The sequence below is a fragment of the Venturia canescens genome, chromosome 7, assembly GCF_019457755.1.
Source record: "Venturia canescens isolate UGA chromosome 7, ASM1945775v1, whole genome shotgun sequence".
Lineage (NCBI taxonomy): Eukaryota > Metazoa > Arthropoda > Insecta > Hymenoptera > Ichneumonidae > Venturia > Venturia canescens.
This window is the reverse complement of record NC_057427.1, coordinates 13,418,828-13,437,717: the sequence shown is the minus strand read 5'-3', so window position 1 is coordinate 13,437,717 and position 18,890 is coordinate 13,418,828. Positions and strand designations below refer to the sequence as shown.

The window sequence follows — 18,890 nt, the reverse complement described above, 5'->3', positions numbered from 1 at the left end:
GAAGAGAATCCTGATTGAAATTTGTCGCGCGCAAGTTTTGAAAAACTTTTGAAAAAATCATAAATAATTTATAATCATAAATAAAATGATAAATCATTTTTAAAAAATCATAAAATATATCAATTATTATTTTCATAGCGTACGTTAATAGTATTTAGAAATCAGTTGATTTATTTCATAACTGGTGACGGCTATCCTGCTCAAAGCAGTTTTTGGAGTTCTTCGTTTCTCAACCCTCGCCCTTAACTACGCTAGCTATTTTCAGACTGGCAAAAGTTCAGAGTGCAATTACACATGGCGTGTGATTGCATACATCCTACGTTTTTTATGTTTTTATTTCGACTCGATACAAAATTAGAGTAAATTCACTACGTACGATTAAAAAAGTCGTTGATAATGCCATAAACGTGAAAAAAATATGGGAAGCTGGAGCATTTAAAAAATTCACAGCTCACTAACCCACTAAAACCCATTCTAAAAATTTTCAGTATTGTTTAGGTATAGAGTGAGGTACATTCCCTGAAAATTTCAAACCATTCCATTAAGGTAGAAAAAATTCCTAGCTGTTTGAAAACAGCGATTTTTGAGAAATCAAGTAGCTTTGAGAGACTGTATTAAAAGGAACGTGGTAAATATTCGTATATGTAAGTTATAGAATATACCTAGATAAAAAATTAGAGCCGATTTAAAGCCATCTACGTGAAAAATTATCGCTACGGCCTCGTTCTAAAAATTCGGGAAAATTCGTAAAAATAATAATTTAAGAAAAAGGTGCTAATTTAACCGGATTTTCGTTTTAAGTGAAAAACTACTTTTTTCTCAAAAGTGAAAGTTCAAGAAGAAAAATGCCGCTTTATACGAGTCTTTAACCTCATAAAGTTCGCATGAAAAAATCATAGAAATGGCTAAAAAATGACTTTTTAAGAATTTCAAAAAATTCTACAGCCGTCAAAATTTCATTAATGGACTTCAAATTTGGGGGATCGTTTTGTTTTATAACCGACTTTTTTGGAAAAAATCGGCAACCAAATCGCTGACCCAAGCGTGCAGGCTGCTGTCGAAAAGTAATGGACCTGCCCATAGATATCTCACATTTAGTTTCGTATGTGGAAATTCAGTCTCGCATGGGTCATACCCGCTCGAGATTTTTCGTTCAAATTTTGTCATCTCAAACCATTCGAGACTTCTCGAAAATACGGTTTCTCGATTTGCGTACGATATTTCATGTGACGATATCTAGGACCATTTGACTTGGGAATCGGACCCGTGGTCCAGTTCTAGCGATATCAGTGAACTTTGACCGGTTGGTCATCGTGAGTTAGAACTGCAAGAAATGATTGTTTTTCACAGCCGATATGAAGAAGGATGATTCGGAATTGTCTTATCGATCTTTGCTCAGCCGCGTCTAGTCGGCGGCAAGGTGATATGGGTTGTCTGGACAAATAATGATGTGATTTTAGTTTGCGTATTGACTACTGGTACGTTGGAAAATATTGGGGGGGAGGGGGACTGCATAGAAGTGTAGGCTATGACGTAACAACGTTGCCAGATTTTTGAATGTTGCTTTGTCGTTTTCACTATTTTCAACCTGAATAAATTGAAACTTTTTTGTAATATTGCTGTCTTAAAAATCTGCTGAGGTATGATTTTTCTATTTTTTTATTAAATCCTTATTATTTCGTTTATTGGAATTTAAAATTTTCAACGGCTAATCTTAGATTTTTTTGTGATTGATTGATGGATCGTTTATTAGCTTCGTTTAGCTACTACATTTCCTCTCTACAGGAGATTCAAATTTTACAAACTTACTCACACTTTTTCACAGTTATACAATTGTAATTTGACAATATACAAATTTTTTAAGATTTTTTTTCTGTACAGTTATCGAGTAATTGATCACTAAAGTTGACGTGTATAAGCATAGCGTTTATACATTCCGGGCATAAGAAATCTGCTTTAATGCGTAATAACTCGATAACTAAGTAGAAGAAAATTTTGAAAAAAATGGTGTCTTCGCACTTGATGTTGAAGAGCATTATCACCAAATTTGATCAATTTCTAATTATTTAGACTTTTGTACCATACATCGTTAATCAACTTTACTCGTGTACCTATTTCCCCGTCTGCCAAAATTCTTGGCATTTAATTATTATTGAAAGTCGTGAGGATCTCAACTCTTGTTTGCGTTTATCGCGCGCGCTTATATCAGAAACTCTGTAGAAGTATGGCTCTCAAGCTAGAAGTTCTTCAGCTCTCCGTCTCAGTTTGGGTCTTCGTAATTCCACTCCGAATAATGTCGTGTTAGTCGAATCGATGCACCTATTCCTTACCATCGTCGTCTCCAATTCAGAAATTTAGGACGTTCTTGGGACTCTGGTTTTCTCTAATCAACCTTTCCTCGCGAATCTCGCCTTGATCACACTCTCCCAAAGACGTTTTCAATCTGCAGCAAATATCTCTCACACTTCTCTTCAGAACGGCTTACCGTCGCCTTCTCTGCCTGAAACTTTCAATTCAATTTTCTCTTTTTCTACCCATCTTCACAATCTCTCCTTCCTCATCTCTTCCTCTTTCACTCGTCAACATACTATGATCAACGCCATTATCAAGTACTCGCGGTCTTTCCTTACTCTGAGTTTCTTTCCATATTCTTTCCTTCCAATTCAATGTATTTTAACATCAACGGCTCCAAATCAAACCCGTGCAATAATGTCGGTTTTTTATCTATCTATTGCCGTCTTTTGGATTTATCTAGAAATTCAAAATTTCTTTCCGCACCCTTCTATTTTCTTAGCAGAGATTTTTGCCATTGTTCGAAGTACCAAGTTTATTATCACTATAATATTTCCAAAGTTCAAATTTTTACTGACTTCCTCGGCTTTCTACACGTTATTGCGAGATTGTTCTTCTTTCACAGAATAATTTTCCTATTATAAAAATATGTCTAGCTCTTTAAAAAGCCATTCAACTTAGCCTTAATGTTAAACTAGTCTGGATATCCGCTCACGTAGGCATCCTGGACAATGAAAAAGCGATCTTCTAACTAACAATAAAAAAGCAATTTCGCATGGTGAACCTCTCGAAGCTATCCTTCCTTCCACCTCTTGGCCAAAAAAATGTGTAGAACCCTCCAACCACTTTCTTGTAAATTCCGATTCATCCGACAGAAATCTATATATCCAAAAATTTTTCAATTATTATAAATGTTAGTTCCCGAAACTTTGAGGTCTCGGTGATAGACTCTCTGGTGATAGAGACCACCGAAGACTCAAATTATTCACGTTCTTCTTTGTTTAAAGACAAGTGAGATTTCTCACTTGTCCATATTCTTCCACCTCTATTTTCAAATTAAATTTCGCGCGCTATTCGCCTTTGACTTTAAAGAATAACACAAACATGGCCGTACTAAGCAAAGAAAAAATAGTAGAGACCGGAGCCATCAGTCGGCTGGGCGAACTGCACGAACTGCGCACTATGTCACGTGGTGGCGACAATGTCCGCTGTGCATAAGCTCTCAACACAGTCGAATCGGTTTTTCGCAATACTTCAACATTGGCAACAACCTGTTTCAAGGTGCAACACTACTACAAGAATCATCAATTTCATCAACAATCATAAAACTTTGTCAGCGAGGGTTTTAAGTACCATGTCGCGTCCAAAAGTTTTGGTGGCTGTACTTCCGAAAAGCGGAAACCGAATTTTGAGCTGAAATTTTGCATACTGCTTCTTTATAACAATATAAGACTTCCCCTAAAAGGATTTTTGGCGACTAGCAATATTTATTGAGAAATTGAATTTTTAAGTTGCTATTTTAGCCCGAGCAAGTATATCTATATATCGCTTATCTCGCTCGGCCGGTATCCTCACTTCGCTATAATGCCTAGGCTACATGGATGGCAAACGTTGCGCTCCTTGGCTGGGCTACTCCGGGGATTTTTTCCTTAAAATTCCGTCTCCCCGGCGCTTTTTTTTTTTTTATTTTTTAAATTTGAACAAAGAAAAAAGAAAATTCTTGAAAAGTAAATGGACGGAATTTTAAGGAAAAAATCCCCGGAGTAGCCCAGCCAAGGAGCGCAACGTTTGCCATCCATGTAGCCTAGGCACTATAGCGAAGTGAGGATACCGGCCGAGCGAGATAAGCGATATATAGATATACTTGCTCGGGCTAAAATAGCAACTTAAAAATTCAATTTCTCAATAAATATTGCTAGTCGCCAAAAATCCTTTTAGGGGAAGTCTTATATTGTTATAAAGAAGCAGTATGCAAAATTTCAGCTCAAAATTCGGTTTCCGCTTTTCGGAAGTTTATCCGTTTTGGTTACTCGTGGGGACATTCCCGAGGTTGGGTTGAATATTCTTCGAGAAAAGTACGTTCCTGTTTTATGGACTTGTTTTGTTACCGACCTTAGCACACTGAATACCTGAACAATAGGTGGAGTGTTTCAAAGAACTCGACATTTCTCCTGAATTGAAGAGTTTCAGCAAATTTTAAATTGGCCTGTAGCTAATTTCTGTAAATTTTTTTTCTGTCCTGATCTATCAGACTCATGCCTAGGGTTAAAATCGTACACATATTTCATATATGTGTTCATTTTTAATAATTGGTAATTTTTCGAAATTGCTGGTCGATTGTAAGAACATTTTTCCCAGTTTTAAAATAAACATTTTCATCACTACATTAAAAAAAAGGAAAAAAAAATTATTTTTCAAATCAACACATACAATAAAAAAAAAAGTTTCATATAAAATTTCGTATCTGTGAATTTGGAATACCTATCTAAGATTATTGTTTTTTTTTTTTTTTTACCACAATTTGACAAGATGTGATGTAGATGTCTGGGACAGTTTGTCACCGATACCTCAAACAGAGTTACTCAAGAGAATATCCGGAATTGATGGCCTGTACTGCTTATTAACGGATTCGATAGACAAAGAAATTATTGAAGCTGCTGGATCACAGCTCAAAGTTGTTAGTACAATGTCCGTTGGATATGATCATCTCGACCTTCGTACCCTGAAAGATCGGAATATTCGAGTTGGTTACACTCCTGGAGTACTAACAGAGACCACATCCGAATTAACAGTTGCTTTATTGCTTGCCACTTCTCGAAGACTTCTGGAAGCTAATAAAGCAATGAGAGAGTTAGTAAGCATGTATCAACATAGTCTGATTTATGGATTTCAATTGATGGAACTATAGTTTGGATATTTTGTATTTTATATTGCTTCGGCAGAGAATCAAACAAACAGGTGTAAATATAGCAAGAGTTCCGAGCAAAACTCAGTGGAAATCCGTAATAATTTTTTGAAAATAACACGCACACACGTGCGCGGGCAAATAATGAAATTCTTGGAAATTGGAATGTCCTGAAACTGATGATTAAATGACTAGTTGGTCTGAAGTTTGGCATTTCTGTAATATCAATTTTTCAGGGGTCAGTGGAAAGCTTGGTCACCATCTTTTATGTGTGGTCCAGGGCTGGTTGGTGCAACCATTGGGATTGTTGGATTAGGTGGCATAGGGACAAGGATAGCGCAAATGCTTGCTGTTTTTCGTCCAGCCAAGATCATATATGCGACTAGAAGTGAGAAAAATAAAGAAACCCTTGGATTCAACGGCGAACGCGTTAGTTTTGATGAACTGCTTGTCCAGAGTGATTTCGTTATAGTCACAACAGCCCTCACACCTGAAACTCGAGAAATGTTTAACGCTGACGCTTTTCGAAAGATGAAAAAAACGGCGGTCTTTATCAATGTTAGTCGAGGCCAAGTTGTTGATCAGGATGCGCTGATCGATGCTTTGAAAGATGGTACCATTCGAAGTGCAGGCTTGGATGTCATGACTCCTGAGCCCATTCCGCTTGACAGTGAACTCCTCAAACTTGATAATTGTGGTATGTCTTCATTTTCGTACCAAAATCTCCGATAATGAAGTAGCAAACTCACAAACTGGAATACTCATTGGGAAATATAACATTACATTCCTTTAATTATATCAAATTTTCAACGTTGCAGGAATCATAATTTCAATGATAAAGTTATCATTTTTATCAAAGTCTTTTACTGAATTACGTTCTTATACATCATTTTTATTTTCAGTTGTAATTCCGCATCTCGGGAGTGCAACAATCGAAACGCGGCAAGAGATGGCGCGGATGACAGCACTTAATATTATGGCTGTCTTGAATGGGGAACCAGAAAAAATGCCTGCTGAACTCGATTTTTGAAAATGCCATATAAACAATAGGGTGATGCAAAAAAAATCGATATTTCATTTCTCGGAGCGTTACTAACGTAAATTGTTAGTATATCAAAAAAAAGTAATTTCCCCAAAATTTTAGATTAAAGAAAAAAATTTTAGATAGTGCTCAAGCTACTTTTCGATATTTTCCTGTTTTTTTTTCTCAAAAATCGTAAAGCAAAAAATGTATTTTTTGATCTCATAGCAGAAAGTGTCAGAGCTCCATGGAATCATAATTCTAATAAAATTTTGTCACTCAAAAAAATGTAAAGGCTACCTCGCATAATTTATTTCTTTTTTTTCTGTATATTTAGCTATAAATCAAGAGATTAAAAAAACGTGTGGCTATAAATGGCAATTTTTGTTGTCCCTACAAAAGAAGCTTCGAATGCACTTTGTAAAAACGTAGTTTTTCAAAATTACACGTTATAACAAATAATTTTGTCATAAAAATGAGTAAAATATTTTGACCAAGTTCTGTTAAAAAAAAATGTAGACTAACGAATACAAAATTGCAAATATTCTTCACCAAACTTCCAAAATCGGCCTCGTAATGTTTGTGGATACAAAAATATTAAATTAACAAGACCGAAATAGGCTTATTGTATAACATTACTATCCTGTACAATAAACACAAATAGTTTGATTGTAAACAAACAGTTTGGAATCAAATTTTTGCGATTTTGCATTCATTATACTACATTTATTTTCCATCAAAATTCAGTCAAAATATTTTACTAATTTTTATAACTAACGGGAAAACTAAAAAAATCCTAAATTACGTCTTCTATGGTGAAATACCAGATTTTGAAACGGAAAATTTCAATTCGACAAAATTTTGAAAAACTACGTTTTTACAAAGTACATTCGAAGCTTCTTTTGTAGGGACAACAAAAATAGTTATTTGTAGCCACATTTTTATTAATCTCATAATTTATAGATAAATATACAAAAAAAAAAATAAATTTTGCGAGGTAATCTTGAAATTTTTTTCAGTGGCAAAATTTTATTAGATTTATGATTCCACGGAGCACTAACACTTTCTGCTATGAGAGCAAAAATAAACAGGAAAATATCGAAAAGTAGCTTGAGCGCTATCTAGAATTTTCTTTAAAAATTTAAAATTTTAGAAAAATTACTTTTTTTTGATGTACTAACGATTTCCGTTAGAGCTCCGAAAAAAAATATTGATTTTTTTTCATCATCCTGTATAATGAACAAATACAGCTATGTGTGTATAAATTTGGAAATTAATACATTCTAACCTATGTACTTGATGCATGATGAAACTGTACGTGTATATAAAAAATTTATTCTACTTTATATTCGGTGTATTTTGTTAGATTGATAGAAATGAAAAAATTTGCTGCCAAGATTTTGGACTTGTTGAATGTGTATAAAAACAGCTATCTTTGTTTCACATCGAGATATCTGATAAATTTTTTCCAAATCTTCTCAAACATTAAATGGCCAACCAACTTACATGAATGACCAATAAAAAATAGTTTGCCAATTTTACCAATCCCATGCTGGAGCGATAATGACTACGGGCGCATTCGACTTGGACGTTGACAACGCTAATAACGGTAATAACGTTTGGAACGCTAAAGCGCGTTCGATTTGGAATGAACGGAGTTAAACGGACCGCTGTTAGCGTTGTAAGCGTTTGCAACACCAAGTCGAACGTTATTAATTTATCTCAATAACGCCCGATCCTAACTAAAAAAATCCGTGTTCGCAATTTCGAATTTTGTGAGTTTCATTGTTTTCGTTTTATTCCTATTCGTATTCTGATTGGCCTCTATATCTCTGAATATGCAGTTTTTTATATAGCTTTTGACTTTTGATGATCACATATGCTAATGACGGTCAAATATACTAATGACGATTACATATAATAATGACATAGTATACCTGACAGATATGCTGTCATGAGAAGACAATATTTCTGATCGGATTATAATTTTTATGCTTGGAAGTGCCATATATGTAACCAACCACAGCTTCCCTAACCATGATTTCAGCTTAGAGACAAATATGCAAGTTCGGAAAGAATCGAAAGTGAGAAGAGCTTGTTTCCATTAACTTGAAATACGACTTAGAGAAGAATTTCCTTCATGGTTTTCGTGGTCCAGGTATATTCCTTTATGGTTTTCCATGCTAGGTCAACAATTCCATAGTTTTCGATATCTGGATATGTTTCTCCATGATTTTCGATGTTTAGGTTTATTTTTTAGGTTTTCGATGGGTAAGTATATTTCTCCATGGATTTCCATGGCGTCATCTAGGTATTTTTTTCATGGTTTTCGAGGTATAGGTCGACGGTTCCGCAGTTTTCAATGTCTAGGTATATTTTTAAAATGTTTTCGTGGTCTAAGTCGACGACTCCATAGTTTTCAATGGTTTCTGATGTTCATGTGTATTTCTTCATTGTTTTCGTGGTCTAGGTATGTTTCTTCATGGTTTTCGTGGTCCAGGTCGACGGATCCACAATTTTTGATGTCTAGGTATGAGTCTACACAGTTTTCAATGGTTATTCCTCTATGGTTTCCGATGTCCAGGTATATTTCTCCATAGTTTTTAATATCTAGGTATATTCCTCCACGATTTGTGATGTCCAGGTGTATTTCTTCATAGTTTTCGATGGCTAGGTATATTTCTCCATTGTTTTCGTCGTCTAGGTATGTTTTTTCATGCTTTCCGAGGTCTAGGTCTTGAAAACTTGAATATCCACTAATGTATATAAAACACGTAAGAAAAAACCAATATTTAGTCATCATAACGAAGTTATTTGTCGTGTCTTTTAAAGTGTCTGAAAAGTACAGCTAAACGGAATAAAATGGTTTTTAAATATTAAAACAACTACATATTAATTCTAATTTTCATAGTATATTATAAAATTATCTCTAATGGTTCCTTCATACAATCCTAATCTTACATTTTATCCAGAGCTTATTTGATGTACAGAATGCTGGATGCAGTCAATGAATTGATTTATTTAAATTGCTTTGTCAGTAATTTCATTCAAGGAAAATGAAATTACATTATGAAGCAGCATTTATTGATTGAAATTAGACGAGGATTTTTATCAAAATCACCTGGTGTAAGTTCGGCTAAATTTTTATTTGTTAACAATTTGACAAACATGATATAATTGTCTAGAAAAACCTGCTTGAACGCGCGCCTCTGAGCTAGTCTATTGAAAAACAGTTTTAAGTACGGTGCGTTTCGGGCGCCGTCAATGAAAGATGGATCTGGTCGGGCGAGCGAAGAACTCCTATCATCTCAGGAGAACAAGAAAGACCTGCTTGCTGCTTGTGCCGTAGTTGCGTACGTGAGTGCACACAAACAAAGACGACGCTAGCGACATCCGACGGCTGGGGTGATAGCTCGTCGTACTGCTACCCCAACTTTTTAGGTCCCATGTTGGCTGGAACGCTTTTACTATAGCTTTACATTTTTATGAGGACCCATCCATCTTCGTTGGCGCCGTGTAAACGTCATGGTCAAAATCTTCATGGTCAAGATAAAAATCAGATAAAAATAATGAAGAAATAGGTTTGTTTAGCTATCGATTGAATTTGTGGTTATTTTGGTGTGTTCGTTTGCGATGTCAGCGCCTCGTCCGAATCATCGTTAATCAACCGGGTTCCGGGGATCTTTTTTGAGTATTCGGATTCTCTCTGTTCTGCGCGGCCGCCATATTTTTTTTTTGCACTGGGCACAAGTGGTGGACATCCTCTTTGAGAGAGTGCACGGAGAGTAGTCAAAATGTTATCGAGATTAGCATTGAAAAATGGTAATTATTGTAACACAAATATAACTTAATCTCTTAAATCGATATTATCTCTAAAAATGATGAACTTTATCAATTTACTTCAGTTACCCTATTGAAGTTTGCGTTTCCACGTATTATGACATTAAATCGAATAAACCGTCGTTCATTATGTAATGAATATGTTGTGATTGAATGGTCATATTTTTTGCATCTTTGTAAAGTCACGTTGTAAATTAAATTAGCAAAAAATAAAGTGTGTTATTTTTTTCATAAACATCTCTCGGGTAAATCTCGATTCTCTGACGGCGACGTTTTTCTAATCTACTATCTATTGATCGAAATAAACCGGGGGGTATTGGGGATCGTTGTAGCACTGTTACGTCAAAAATACGATCAAAATGTGCTCAGTGCTTTCACAAAATTTCGTTTGTGAAAGCACTGAGATTTGTTGTTTTGTTAGTTGTAACATTTTCAGTTGATGATTTATTTACGTTTTAAACTCGATCTCAAGGACGACGAACAAGATTTCATTGACCCTCATAACCCCCATTTCGATTATTAATCGTTATAAAGCAGGATACATAACCTCAAAATTTTTAATTCTCATTTACTCCCGTGAACAGTATAGGATTTTTGGAACATTCTGCTCTTCGAGAATTTTGATTTTTGTTTTTATTTAATAATCTCATATTGTATTTTCTTTCACAGCTCAGGCGCTGCCTCCCATGGTTCGCTCTGCACCATGCATGTCGACCCTTCTTCCAGGGTTCGAACGCAGACAGCGACCCATCGATCCATCACCGGTTCGTCATGCTTTCATTCCTGAAGGATGGTTCACTATGTTTTACCCAAAAACTGGTGTAACTGGTGAGTTTTCAGAAAATTCAATATATTTTATCAAGAAATCGGATATAGTAGATCAATTGTATACTCAATTAAGCTAATGTGTACTATTGAATTTTTCAATTCAAATTTTACCAGAATAATTGAAATCAAAAATAAAAATTTATGTTGTTCCAAAACTGAGAAATTCAGTTAAATTTGTATGGAGAAGTGAACATGATCGATTATTTTGAAAATAAATTGATTTTGAAAATTGATCTTCATTCTGTTTAATATTATAGTCTTGTACAAAGTGGTGCTATTTGTTCTCAAAATTTTTTCCAAATTGATGAATGTAGAAGGCATAAAATTTTACACATAATTGGTTTTATGCTCAAAAAAAAAGAAAATTGGTGAATTTATTAAATATGTTTTATCATCAACACATAAATTTTTTTTTTTTAGAAAAAATGGGTCCAATATTGAAAATATTTTCCGAGTTTTTATTGTGTATTATACAATTGATTTAAGAATTCTACTTTAATCTGGCTCTCCCTACAAACTTAAACTCCAAAACCCGAGATTATTGGCACATGCCCTACTCTATTTGGGGAGGTAGCCTTAAAGAAGTAGACGAATACAGAAGATAATATATTTTTCTCAGATTTTTGAAATGAGCAATGGCTGAAACAAAATAATTTGGGTGATTTCAGGTCCGTATATGTTTGGTGGCGGTGTTGCAACCTATCTCGTATCCAAGGAGATTTACGTATTGGAACACGAATTTTATACCGGTGTTTCCATTTTGATAATGTTTGTTTATGGTGCCAAAAAATTCGGTCCCATGCTCGCCGAATATCTTGACAAAAAATTGGATGCCGAGGAGGCTGAATACGCTGAGGTTCGCAATCACCAAATTCAGTCATGTGAGGATGCTATCGCAAACGAAAAGAAACAACAATGGAGATCTGAAGTCCAGCAGCTTATCATCGATGCTAAGAAGGAGAACGTCCTGATGCAATTGGAAGCGACCTATCGTGAAAGAATAGCCATGGTTGCCACTGAGGTGAATTGATCATGTTATATGAAATCCATTCATAGATCCTACCATCAACATTAACCTAATCAAAAATTCTCAAAATTAATGAATTCGTTTTTCAATACCATAAATTTTCCATTAACAATAATGAAAATTTGAATCTTTTTCTCTGATGATAGTAAAACCGGAATTATTATATTACTGTTTTTATATGAAAGAATAACGCTCAGAATCTTTTCTAAACTTGGAGTAATGGATTTGTCTTGTTAAATCGAATATCAGAATAATTGAAACTAATAATTACTTGTAACACTGTTGTGTTTGTCTTTTGATCCACGGCGGTAATTTTGTTGTAAACGTCATTAATAATATCGACTTTCAAAATTTTTGTATAGCAAATTACTGTTTTTATTGAAAGTTTTTTCTCATCCGTGTTTTTCTTTCCCTTTGAATATTCAAATGAAAAAAATTGAAATAATGGGATGGGAGTTAAGAGGCATCAAAATTTTGATATGATAAGCAAACAGTACGAAATCATAAAATGTTTGCAGGTCAAGAAGCGTCTGGATTACCAAACTCAAATAGCGCACGTAGAGCGGCGTTTGGCTCAGAGACACATGGCTCAATGGATCATAAATAACGTAATGAAGGCGATAACACCAGAACAGGAGAAAGCATCGTTGCAACAATGCATCAAAGACCTTCAGGCGTTATCTACGCGAGCGTGAATTGTTACGGAAATATTAGACGAAGTAGATTAAAATAATAACTACAAGAAGTGTTGGCTAAGAGTCGGTGCTTCACGATGAAAAATCGAAATCCGTGTCGAATTGTAATTTCGTGCAGTTGATCTATCCATGTACAATGTTGAAATAATAAATCATTGAACAATCTCTTGATAAGTATATTTAAAGCTGGGTGATATTTTTCTATCCCAAGAAAAAAAATGATCCAGCAGTCTACACCCATGGTTGAAACCTGAGATAATGAGAAAGTAAAGTTTGTATTTTCTGACCTATTTTAATTGTTTTCTCAGTTATTTTCTGTTTTACAAAGATTGGACTTTCACGATTCGAGCAGAAATAAGTACAAGCTCTGCTAATAAATTGTTGAAACTAAGAGAAGATTATTCTTCCTTTATATTTTTTGATGTACAATAAAAAATTAGTCTACTTTTCATCGAAAAGGTTACCATCAGGCAGTAGCAGACAGTGTTTTTCTAGCTTATCGATATTGACCTGCTTCGAGCACGCTTCGAGCGATACGATAGGCACGAAAGTGGCCGTTGTATATTTATTCGTACACACACGAGATAACACATTCGTTACAACTTTTTTCTTTTTTCGATTTCGAAAATGATTTGTCTTCAATCCCGCGAGTCGGTAACAGTTATCGTTCGTCCGCTTGCTTCGTCGAGACGAACATAACCTTAAATAACACGAGTTCGTAATGTGTTAATAAATGTACATATATAGTTATTTACCTACGAATTATTCTCATGGAATAATTTTTCATACACAACTATAATATTTTTACACGTTGATAAGTGTAACATACACATCTACACTCATACACATATATATATAGAGTTTTTTAAATTTCCCGTGAGTGAACTGTCGCTGAAGAAAATGGCGATAATGAAAATACTTTTACGTCCAGAAATTCGGAAAATATCTGGCACACGAGTGAGTTACTGCTATGATAATAACAACACTCATATATCAATGAAATTGTAATTGATCGCATGCTGGAAACGAAGTGTTGTGTCTGGCTTTTGTTTATATTATGGAAATGTCAATGGCGCTTTTTCGAGGTCATTCAACTGTCATTCATCACAAAACACATGCATATATGTATATAAAATGAAAGATCTATGCCTTTTTTCCTTTTTCTCCATGTGATCTTAAAACCACAAGCATTTGTCATTTTTTTATGTAATAGTCCAATATTAGAAAGTTTTAGGTATGTCGTAAACGTGGGTTACGTTTCGAAACGCATCATCTGTCGCCAAAAACACGTGTTTTGTTCAAGCATATACAAACCTTTTTTGAATTACATCATTTTCAGGATTTTTAGTGAATACTATACATTCATTTCGATTATATGATTCAGAGGCTTTTTTTTGATAACTTTATTTTGTACCTTTGTCCCTTTGTAAATTGACTTTCATTGTACTGTCTATTTAACAAAACAAGGTCATTTCTTTCATACAACAACGATTAGACTATAAATACTTTCACCTTGTGTCAATAATGGAATGGTATATTTTTATTTTTGACTGACCATTGGCATTCTTATATGTTTACAAATGTCATTCTCTTGTCAAGGAAGTTGATTATGTGGCTCATTGTTACAACAGTATTTTTTTTTAACGTGTTTTTAATGCAAAACTTGTAAGTGAAACTTCATCATTCAATAATTTAAAACATGTTGTCTTGTTGGGAAATAATTCAAACAGATTTTTAATTGAATTTTATTAACAGGTTTTGCTTATCTTTGTGCAAATTATTATCGAATTTATTATTTAATTAAACATTTAGAATCGTAAATATGGAAATTCCTTTTAGTAAGAAAAATGTAGTTACAGTTTCAAGGTGCCTGTTAAATACAAGAACCTTGGGTACATGAATGAGAGGAATAAGAATAGCAGATATAGCTGTTTGTTCGAGTTACATATATGGTTGTGTATGACTAGAGCAAAATCAACTATAGGTCAATGTCCAAGCAGGATTTAATTGAAAGTTGGAATTTTCACAATTTCATATATCAGACACATGGTTCATAAGGGCCAGTTTTCTAGTCTCGATTTATTTACCTTTGGTGTGATAAAAAAAAAGAGATAAAGAGATCTCAGTCCAGATATATACTGAACGATCTAGGTTCTTATCTTCTCTTCATCAGAGAGATCACACTAAAAGTAAACTGTTTGAGAATTATTCAGTTTGATGAATTTTTCAACTATGATTATTTAAGATATTAATCTGTATAATTGAATGAAACAAAAGTTAAAAAAAATAGTCACTTTATATTTTGTTACATTGCTATGAAGCATTCCATTAGGAATTTGTTTTTAATTATTACATTAATTATAAAGAAAAATATTGTTGCTAAGTTTCATAATTGTTTTTTTCAGCGTCTAAGCAGCAAGCCGAAATTTGGGTTAATATTTGACATAGATGGTGTGATAGTGCGAGGAAAATCGGTGCTGCCTCCAGTACCGGAGGCATTCAAGAGGCTTCGGGGGGAAGATGGCAAGTTCCGTGTGCCAACGGTATTCGTAACGAACAGTGGTAATGCCTTGAGATCTCAAAAAGCAGAAGATTTAACAAAGTGGATAGGCTTCGAAGTGACAGAGGACCAGGTGTTGATGGCGCATTCGCCGCTGACATTATTCAAACAATTCCATGATAAGCAAGTATTGATATCGGGACAAGGTCCAACCAGGGCAATCGCGAATGAATTAGGTTTCAAAAAAACAGTGACGATGGACGAGCTCGTGGCGAATTTTCCGAGCTTGGATTATGTTAATAAAGACAAAAGGAATCCACAGTGCGGACCCATCGATAAAAAATTTCCAAGGATAGAAGGTCTTCTGCTGTTGAGCGAACCAACCACATGGGAAACTCCGTTGCAATTGATGGTCGATCTTTTAATGACCGATGGAATGCCATCGGCATTACCGGATGTTATTCCTTATCCTCATATTCCCGTTTTGGCGTGTAACATGGATTTGCTATGGGTCTCGGAAGCTCCCATTCCCCGTTACGGTCATGGGGCTTTTCTGGTTTGCCTTGAAGCTCTCTATAAAAAAGTTACTGGGAAAGACATCAAGTATTCTGCGCTTGTTGGCAAACCCAGCGAAGTTACTTATTATCATGCCAATCATATGATCACGAAACACGCTAGAAAATTAGGCATTCAACATAATATTGATACCATCTACGCTATTGGGTGAGTCCTGACATATCTATAAATTAATTGTATTCGTTTCTACGTTCGCTTATTTTATACGTACGAATTTCACTGTTCGATGGTTCAATAAATATGAAAAACGAAAATCAAAAAAACATTAATCCAATTGTCAAAAAAACCGACTTTTATTTGTCAAAATTTTCACTTTATCACGGCTGTTAAGAATAAATAATATCTAGGCTAATATAATTCTTGTTTTCCAGAGACAACATCAACACGGATATATTCGGTGCTAATTTATACGACAAGTATTTGGCTCGTTATTCCAAGGGCAAAGGTACAAAGTCACGAGGCATGGAAGCGCTTCTTGGCGATAATTTGCAATCGCCGACTGTGAAAGCGTGTATAAGTATTTTAGTAGAGACAGGTGTTCACCGTCGTGATTCGCAATTTTTCTCGGAGCACAATCCTAGAGATTTTTTACCTATGGAAGAGGGTCTCTGCAAGCCTGCGTTCGTGGTCAAGGACGTTGGTTGTGCGATAGATTTAGCACTAAAGGAAGAGAAATTGGATTGATTTAACTTGGCACACAGTTTTCATGAAAAATTAAATGAAAATGAGAACAATTCGGAGAGCCTAAAGAAAAAAATAGTAATTATACAAATTGTGTAAATTTTTCGTTTTCATAATACGTCTTAGTTTTTTTTTTCTGCTGAAATTATGTACATAAATAGAATTTTACTTGTAGATGGAACATTTTTATTTTACGACCAATTTATTTGAATATTTCAAGGTCGAACAAAACTCGACTTTCAACTCGCGGACTAATAACGAAAAAAAAATAGAAATAAAATGGAAATAGTAACTTCGCGTTGAAGGAGAGAAAAATTTATAGAGGAAAATGAAAGAAACACAGTCACTTAGCCGTATATATATTCATAGCGAAGTCTTTTTGCTCGGGCCACATCCCTAGCTCGAGCAACTATTGAAATGTAGAAAACTTCACTGTGAGCGTATATTGGAACGTCTAACCGTTGGAATAAACAAGAAGCTGGACCTCTGTATTAAAACCAATGAAATCCTGATTAATTCTAAAATTTTATTCACAAAAATCAATGTTTGGTTTCTTTCGAGTTATAAAAACAAGTTCATATACCATAAAACTTAACGATGTCTTGAAACCAGAAAATTTGTGGTAATTCACTTTGCCGTGAATTTTTTACGTGTTTAATAAATAAAGATTTACCTGCGTTTGTCTCCGCGAATATCAAGTATCGTAAACAAAAAATAATGCAGTTAACTAAAAAAAAAACAGCGAATGGTTGAATTCTGAAATGAGTGTCGTTGATGAATAAAAGCGAGAATGAAATTTGTGACGAGAAGTTACACAATTAGGGAACAAACGAATCGAGCATCAACAAAGAAGCATCAAATATATTCTAGTCTGACAATGCAATTAAGCCACGACAGGTCTATTCTAACGAAGATTCAACATTAGTTTAATAATTCTCTTTTTCAAATGATCATTTATTTCTGATTTGTACTCTATGTATTCTTATCGAACAATCGTAACGTAATGAGATTTGTAAAAAAAAAACAAATTTTTTGGCTCAAGAGAAAATGGGTAATGGAGGAAGATTTGGCGAGAAAAAAGTGTGAATGGCCTTTATTAAAATTTGTAATAATTTTCCTCATATATAAAAGGCCTTTTGCTCAACGACTCGAATCACGTCTTTAAGGTACATATATGTACATGTACATAAATGTATAAATAGTATACATGCTAAATATATACATAGAAATGATTGCATATATTTTTTTGCGCAGTGAATAATGTTCAATGGAAAATAAAATTGAACGATCTGAATTCACACAGGGTTGTACCAAACGTGTTGTTTTTTCTAGGAGTGAAGGAGAGGTCGAGTTTCTTTTCGATTAGTCATTGTTTGTGAGAACAAAACTGATGAAATTTATCATCATGGAAGTTCAATTAAATTTGAACTTGGTTCAATGACCTGCTCCTGCCGCTCCATTTGCGTTATCGTTACCAACTTTCATTTTTTATATCGAATTTCAGCGCCAAAATCGTAAAAATCATCACTTTTCCTAAATTAATATCAACGTTTTCATTCAAATTTTTGTTTCGTTTATACGAGAATAGAATCATCAGCTGTAACCGGTTTGTAAATTTTTTTATGACTTTTATATGACCTGCAAACAACATAACTAGTCATGTTATGTTGGTCCATGGCCTTTTTTTGAAATATTTTTTTTTTCAATCATTGTTCTGCAACTCTTTTGACCATGATTTATTTTAAAGAGAGGAAAAGGAAGGGGAGGTGAAAAAATGAAAATACGAAATAAGGAAGATGTTCCAGACCCATTCAACGATACCACTCGCACATCGAAGGTGCTCCAAACCCACCCAACGATTCCGCACACAAATCGAAAGTGCTCATCATAGTTTTCTGTTTTGATGCCCAGTAAATGCCAAGACATATATTCACAAATTTATAAAATTTTGTTAAAAAAAAAAGCTCATGCGCCAACATAACATTTTGATATTTTCAGTTAACAAATTATGTTATTTTTTATTATTTATGTTATAAATTTAAAGTTATAAAGTTATATGCTGCATTATTAATTATGATATTTTCAACAGATTTAATGGTTTTTCGTGCATAAAAGAAAACTTATAGAGTTGTCTAAATTTATTCGCAAGATATAGAGAATGAAAGTACGGAGAGAATGAGCGCCGAAACGACCCAATCGATTTTTACTAACTAAAAAATAGCGTTTTTTTAAATTATGTGTAGATACTTCCTGTGTACGAAATCTAGACGCTGTCGGTTAATTAATTTTTTTGCGATGGTAATCACAGAAGTTTCGAGCGTGCCATTTATTGTGCAGCGAGATTCGATGCTCCCGAAGTTGTCTGATTTCAATTTATCAAACGGATTTTCATGGTAAAAGTGTTCAGCTACAAAAGATCGATTTTGGTTTTTCGTTTGAATCTTGTGAAAATTGCGCGTGAGAGTGGTCGCGGGAAGGCCTACAAATAGTATAATACAAGCGTCCTTAGCGCCTTTCCCACGTTC

At 34.4% G+C, this 18,890-nt stretch overlaps 3 protein-coding genes across 4 annotated transcripts; all 3 read left to right on the top strand.

Moving 5' to 3' along the window:
* Positions 1-3,444: 3,444 nt before the first annotated feature.
* Positions 3,445-7,564, top strand: LOC122413551 (glyoxylate reductase/hydroxypyruvate reductase). 2 transcript variants are annotated; one of them, XM_043423981.1, is made up of 5 exons: positions 3,445-3,667; positions 4,318-4,367; positions 4,822-5,142; positions 5,434-5,894; positions 6,100-7,564. In XM_043423981.1, exons 1-5 carry the CDS (start codon positions 3,494-3,496, stop codon positions 6,225-6,227), a joined length of 1,134 nt encoding a protein of 377 aa, XP_043279916.1. In that variant the 5' UTR covers positions 3,445-3,493; the 3' UTR covers positions 6,228-7,564. The 2 variants fall into 2 exon arrangements, with proteins under 2 accessions (XP_043279916.1, XP_043279917.1); XM_043423982.1 differs by lacking the exon at positions 4,318-4,367 and having other exon boundaries at positions 3,466-3,573.
* A 2,321-nt stretch (positions 7,565-9,885) lies between these two features.
* On the top strand, positions 9,886-12,787 carry ATPsynB (ATP synthase subunit b, mitochondrial). Its single transcript, XM_043423715.1, has 4 exons — positions 9,886-10,040; positions 10,728-10,886; positions 11,555-11,907; positions 12,432-12,787. Exons 1-4 carry the CDS (start codon positions 10,013-10,015, stop codon positions 12,606-12,608), a joined length of 717 nt encoding a protein of 238 aa, XP_043279650.1. The 5' UTR covers positions 9,886-10,012; the 3' UTR covers positions 12,609-12,787.
* Positions 12,788-13,161: 374 nt separating this feature from the next.
* LOC122413398 (haloacid dehalogenase-like hydrolase domain-containing 5) lies at positions 13,162-17,663 on the top strand. The gene is made up of 3 exons (XM_043423714.1): positions 13,162-13,565; positions 15,014-15,831; positions 16,056-17,663. Exons 1-3 carry the CDS (start codon positions 13,509-13,511, stop codon positions 16,366-16,368), a joined length of 1,188 nt encoding a protein of 395 aa, XP_043279649.1. The 5' UTR covers positions 13,162-13,508; the 3' UTR covers positions 16,369-17,663.
* Positions 17,664-18,890: the final 1,227 nt, after the last annotated feature.

Excerpts from the sequence above, each read along its gene's own strand:
- ATPsynB (XM_043423715.1), top strand. The coding sequence starts at position 10,013 with ATGTTATCGAGATTAGCATTGAAAAATG. Across the intron at positions 10,887-11,554 it reads CCCAAAAACTGGTGTAACTG|GTCCGTATATGTTTGGTGGC; the intron begins GTGAGTTTTCAG and ends GGGTGATTTCAG. Across the intron at positions 11,908-12,431 it reads TAGCCATGGTTGCCACTGAG|GTCAAGAAGCGTCTGGATTA; the intron begins GTGAATTGATCA and ends AAATGTTTGCAG.
- LOC122413551 (XM_043423981.1), top strand. The coding sequence starts at position 3,494 with ATGTCCGCTGTGCATAAGCTCTCAACACAGTCGAATCGGTTTTTCGCA. Across the intron at positions 4,368-4,821 it reads TTGAATATTCTTCGAGAAAA|ATGTGATGTAGATGTCTGGG; the intron begins GTACGTTCCTGT and ends CAATTTGACAAG. Across the intron at positions 5,143-5,433 it reads GCTAATAAAGCAATGAGAGA|GGGTCAGTGGAAAGCTTGGT; the intron begins GTTAGTAAGCAT and ends TCAATTTTTCAG.
- LOC122413398 (XM_043423714.1), top strand. The coding sequence starts at position 13,509 with ATGGCGATAATGAAAATACTTTTACGTCCAGAAATTCGGAAAATATCT. Across the intron at positions 13,566-15,013 it reads GGAAAATATCTGGCACACGA|CGTCTAAGCAGCAAGCCGAA; the intron begins GTGAGTTACTGC and ends TGTTTTTTTCAG. Across the intron at positions 15,832-16,055 it reads GATACCATCTACGCTATTGG|AGACAACATCAACACGGATA; the intron begins GTGAGTCCTGAC and ends CTTGTTTTCCAG.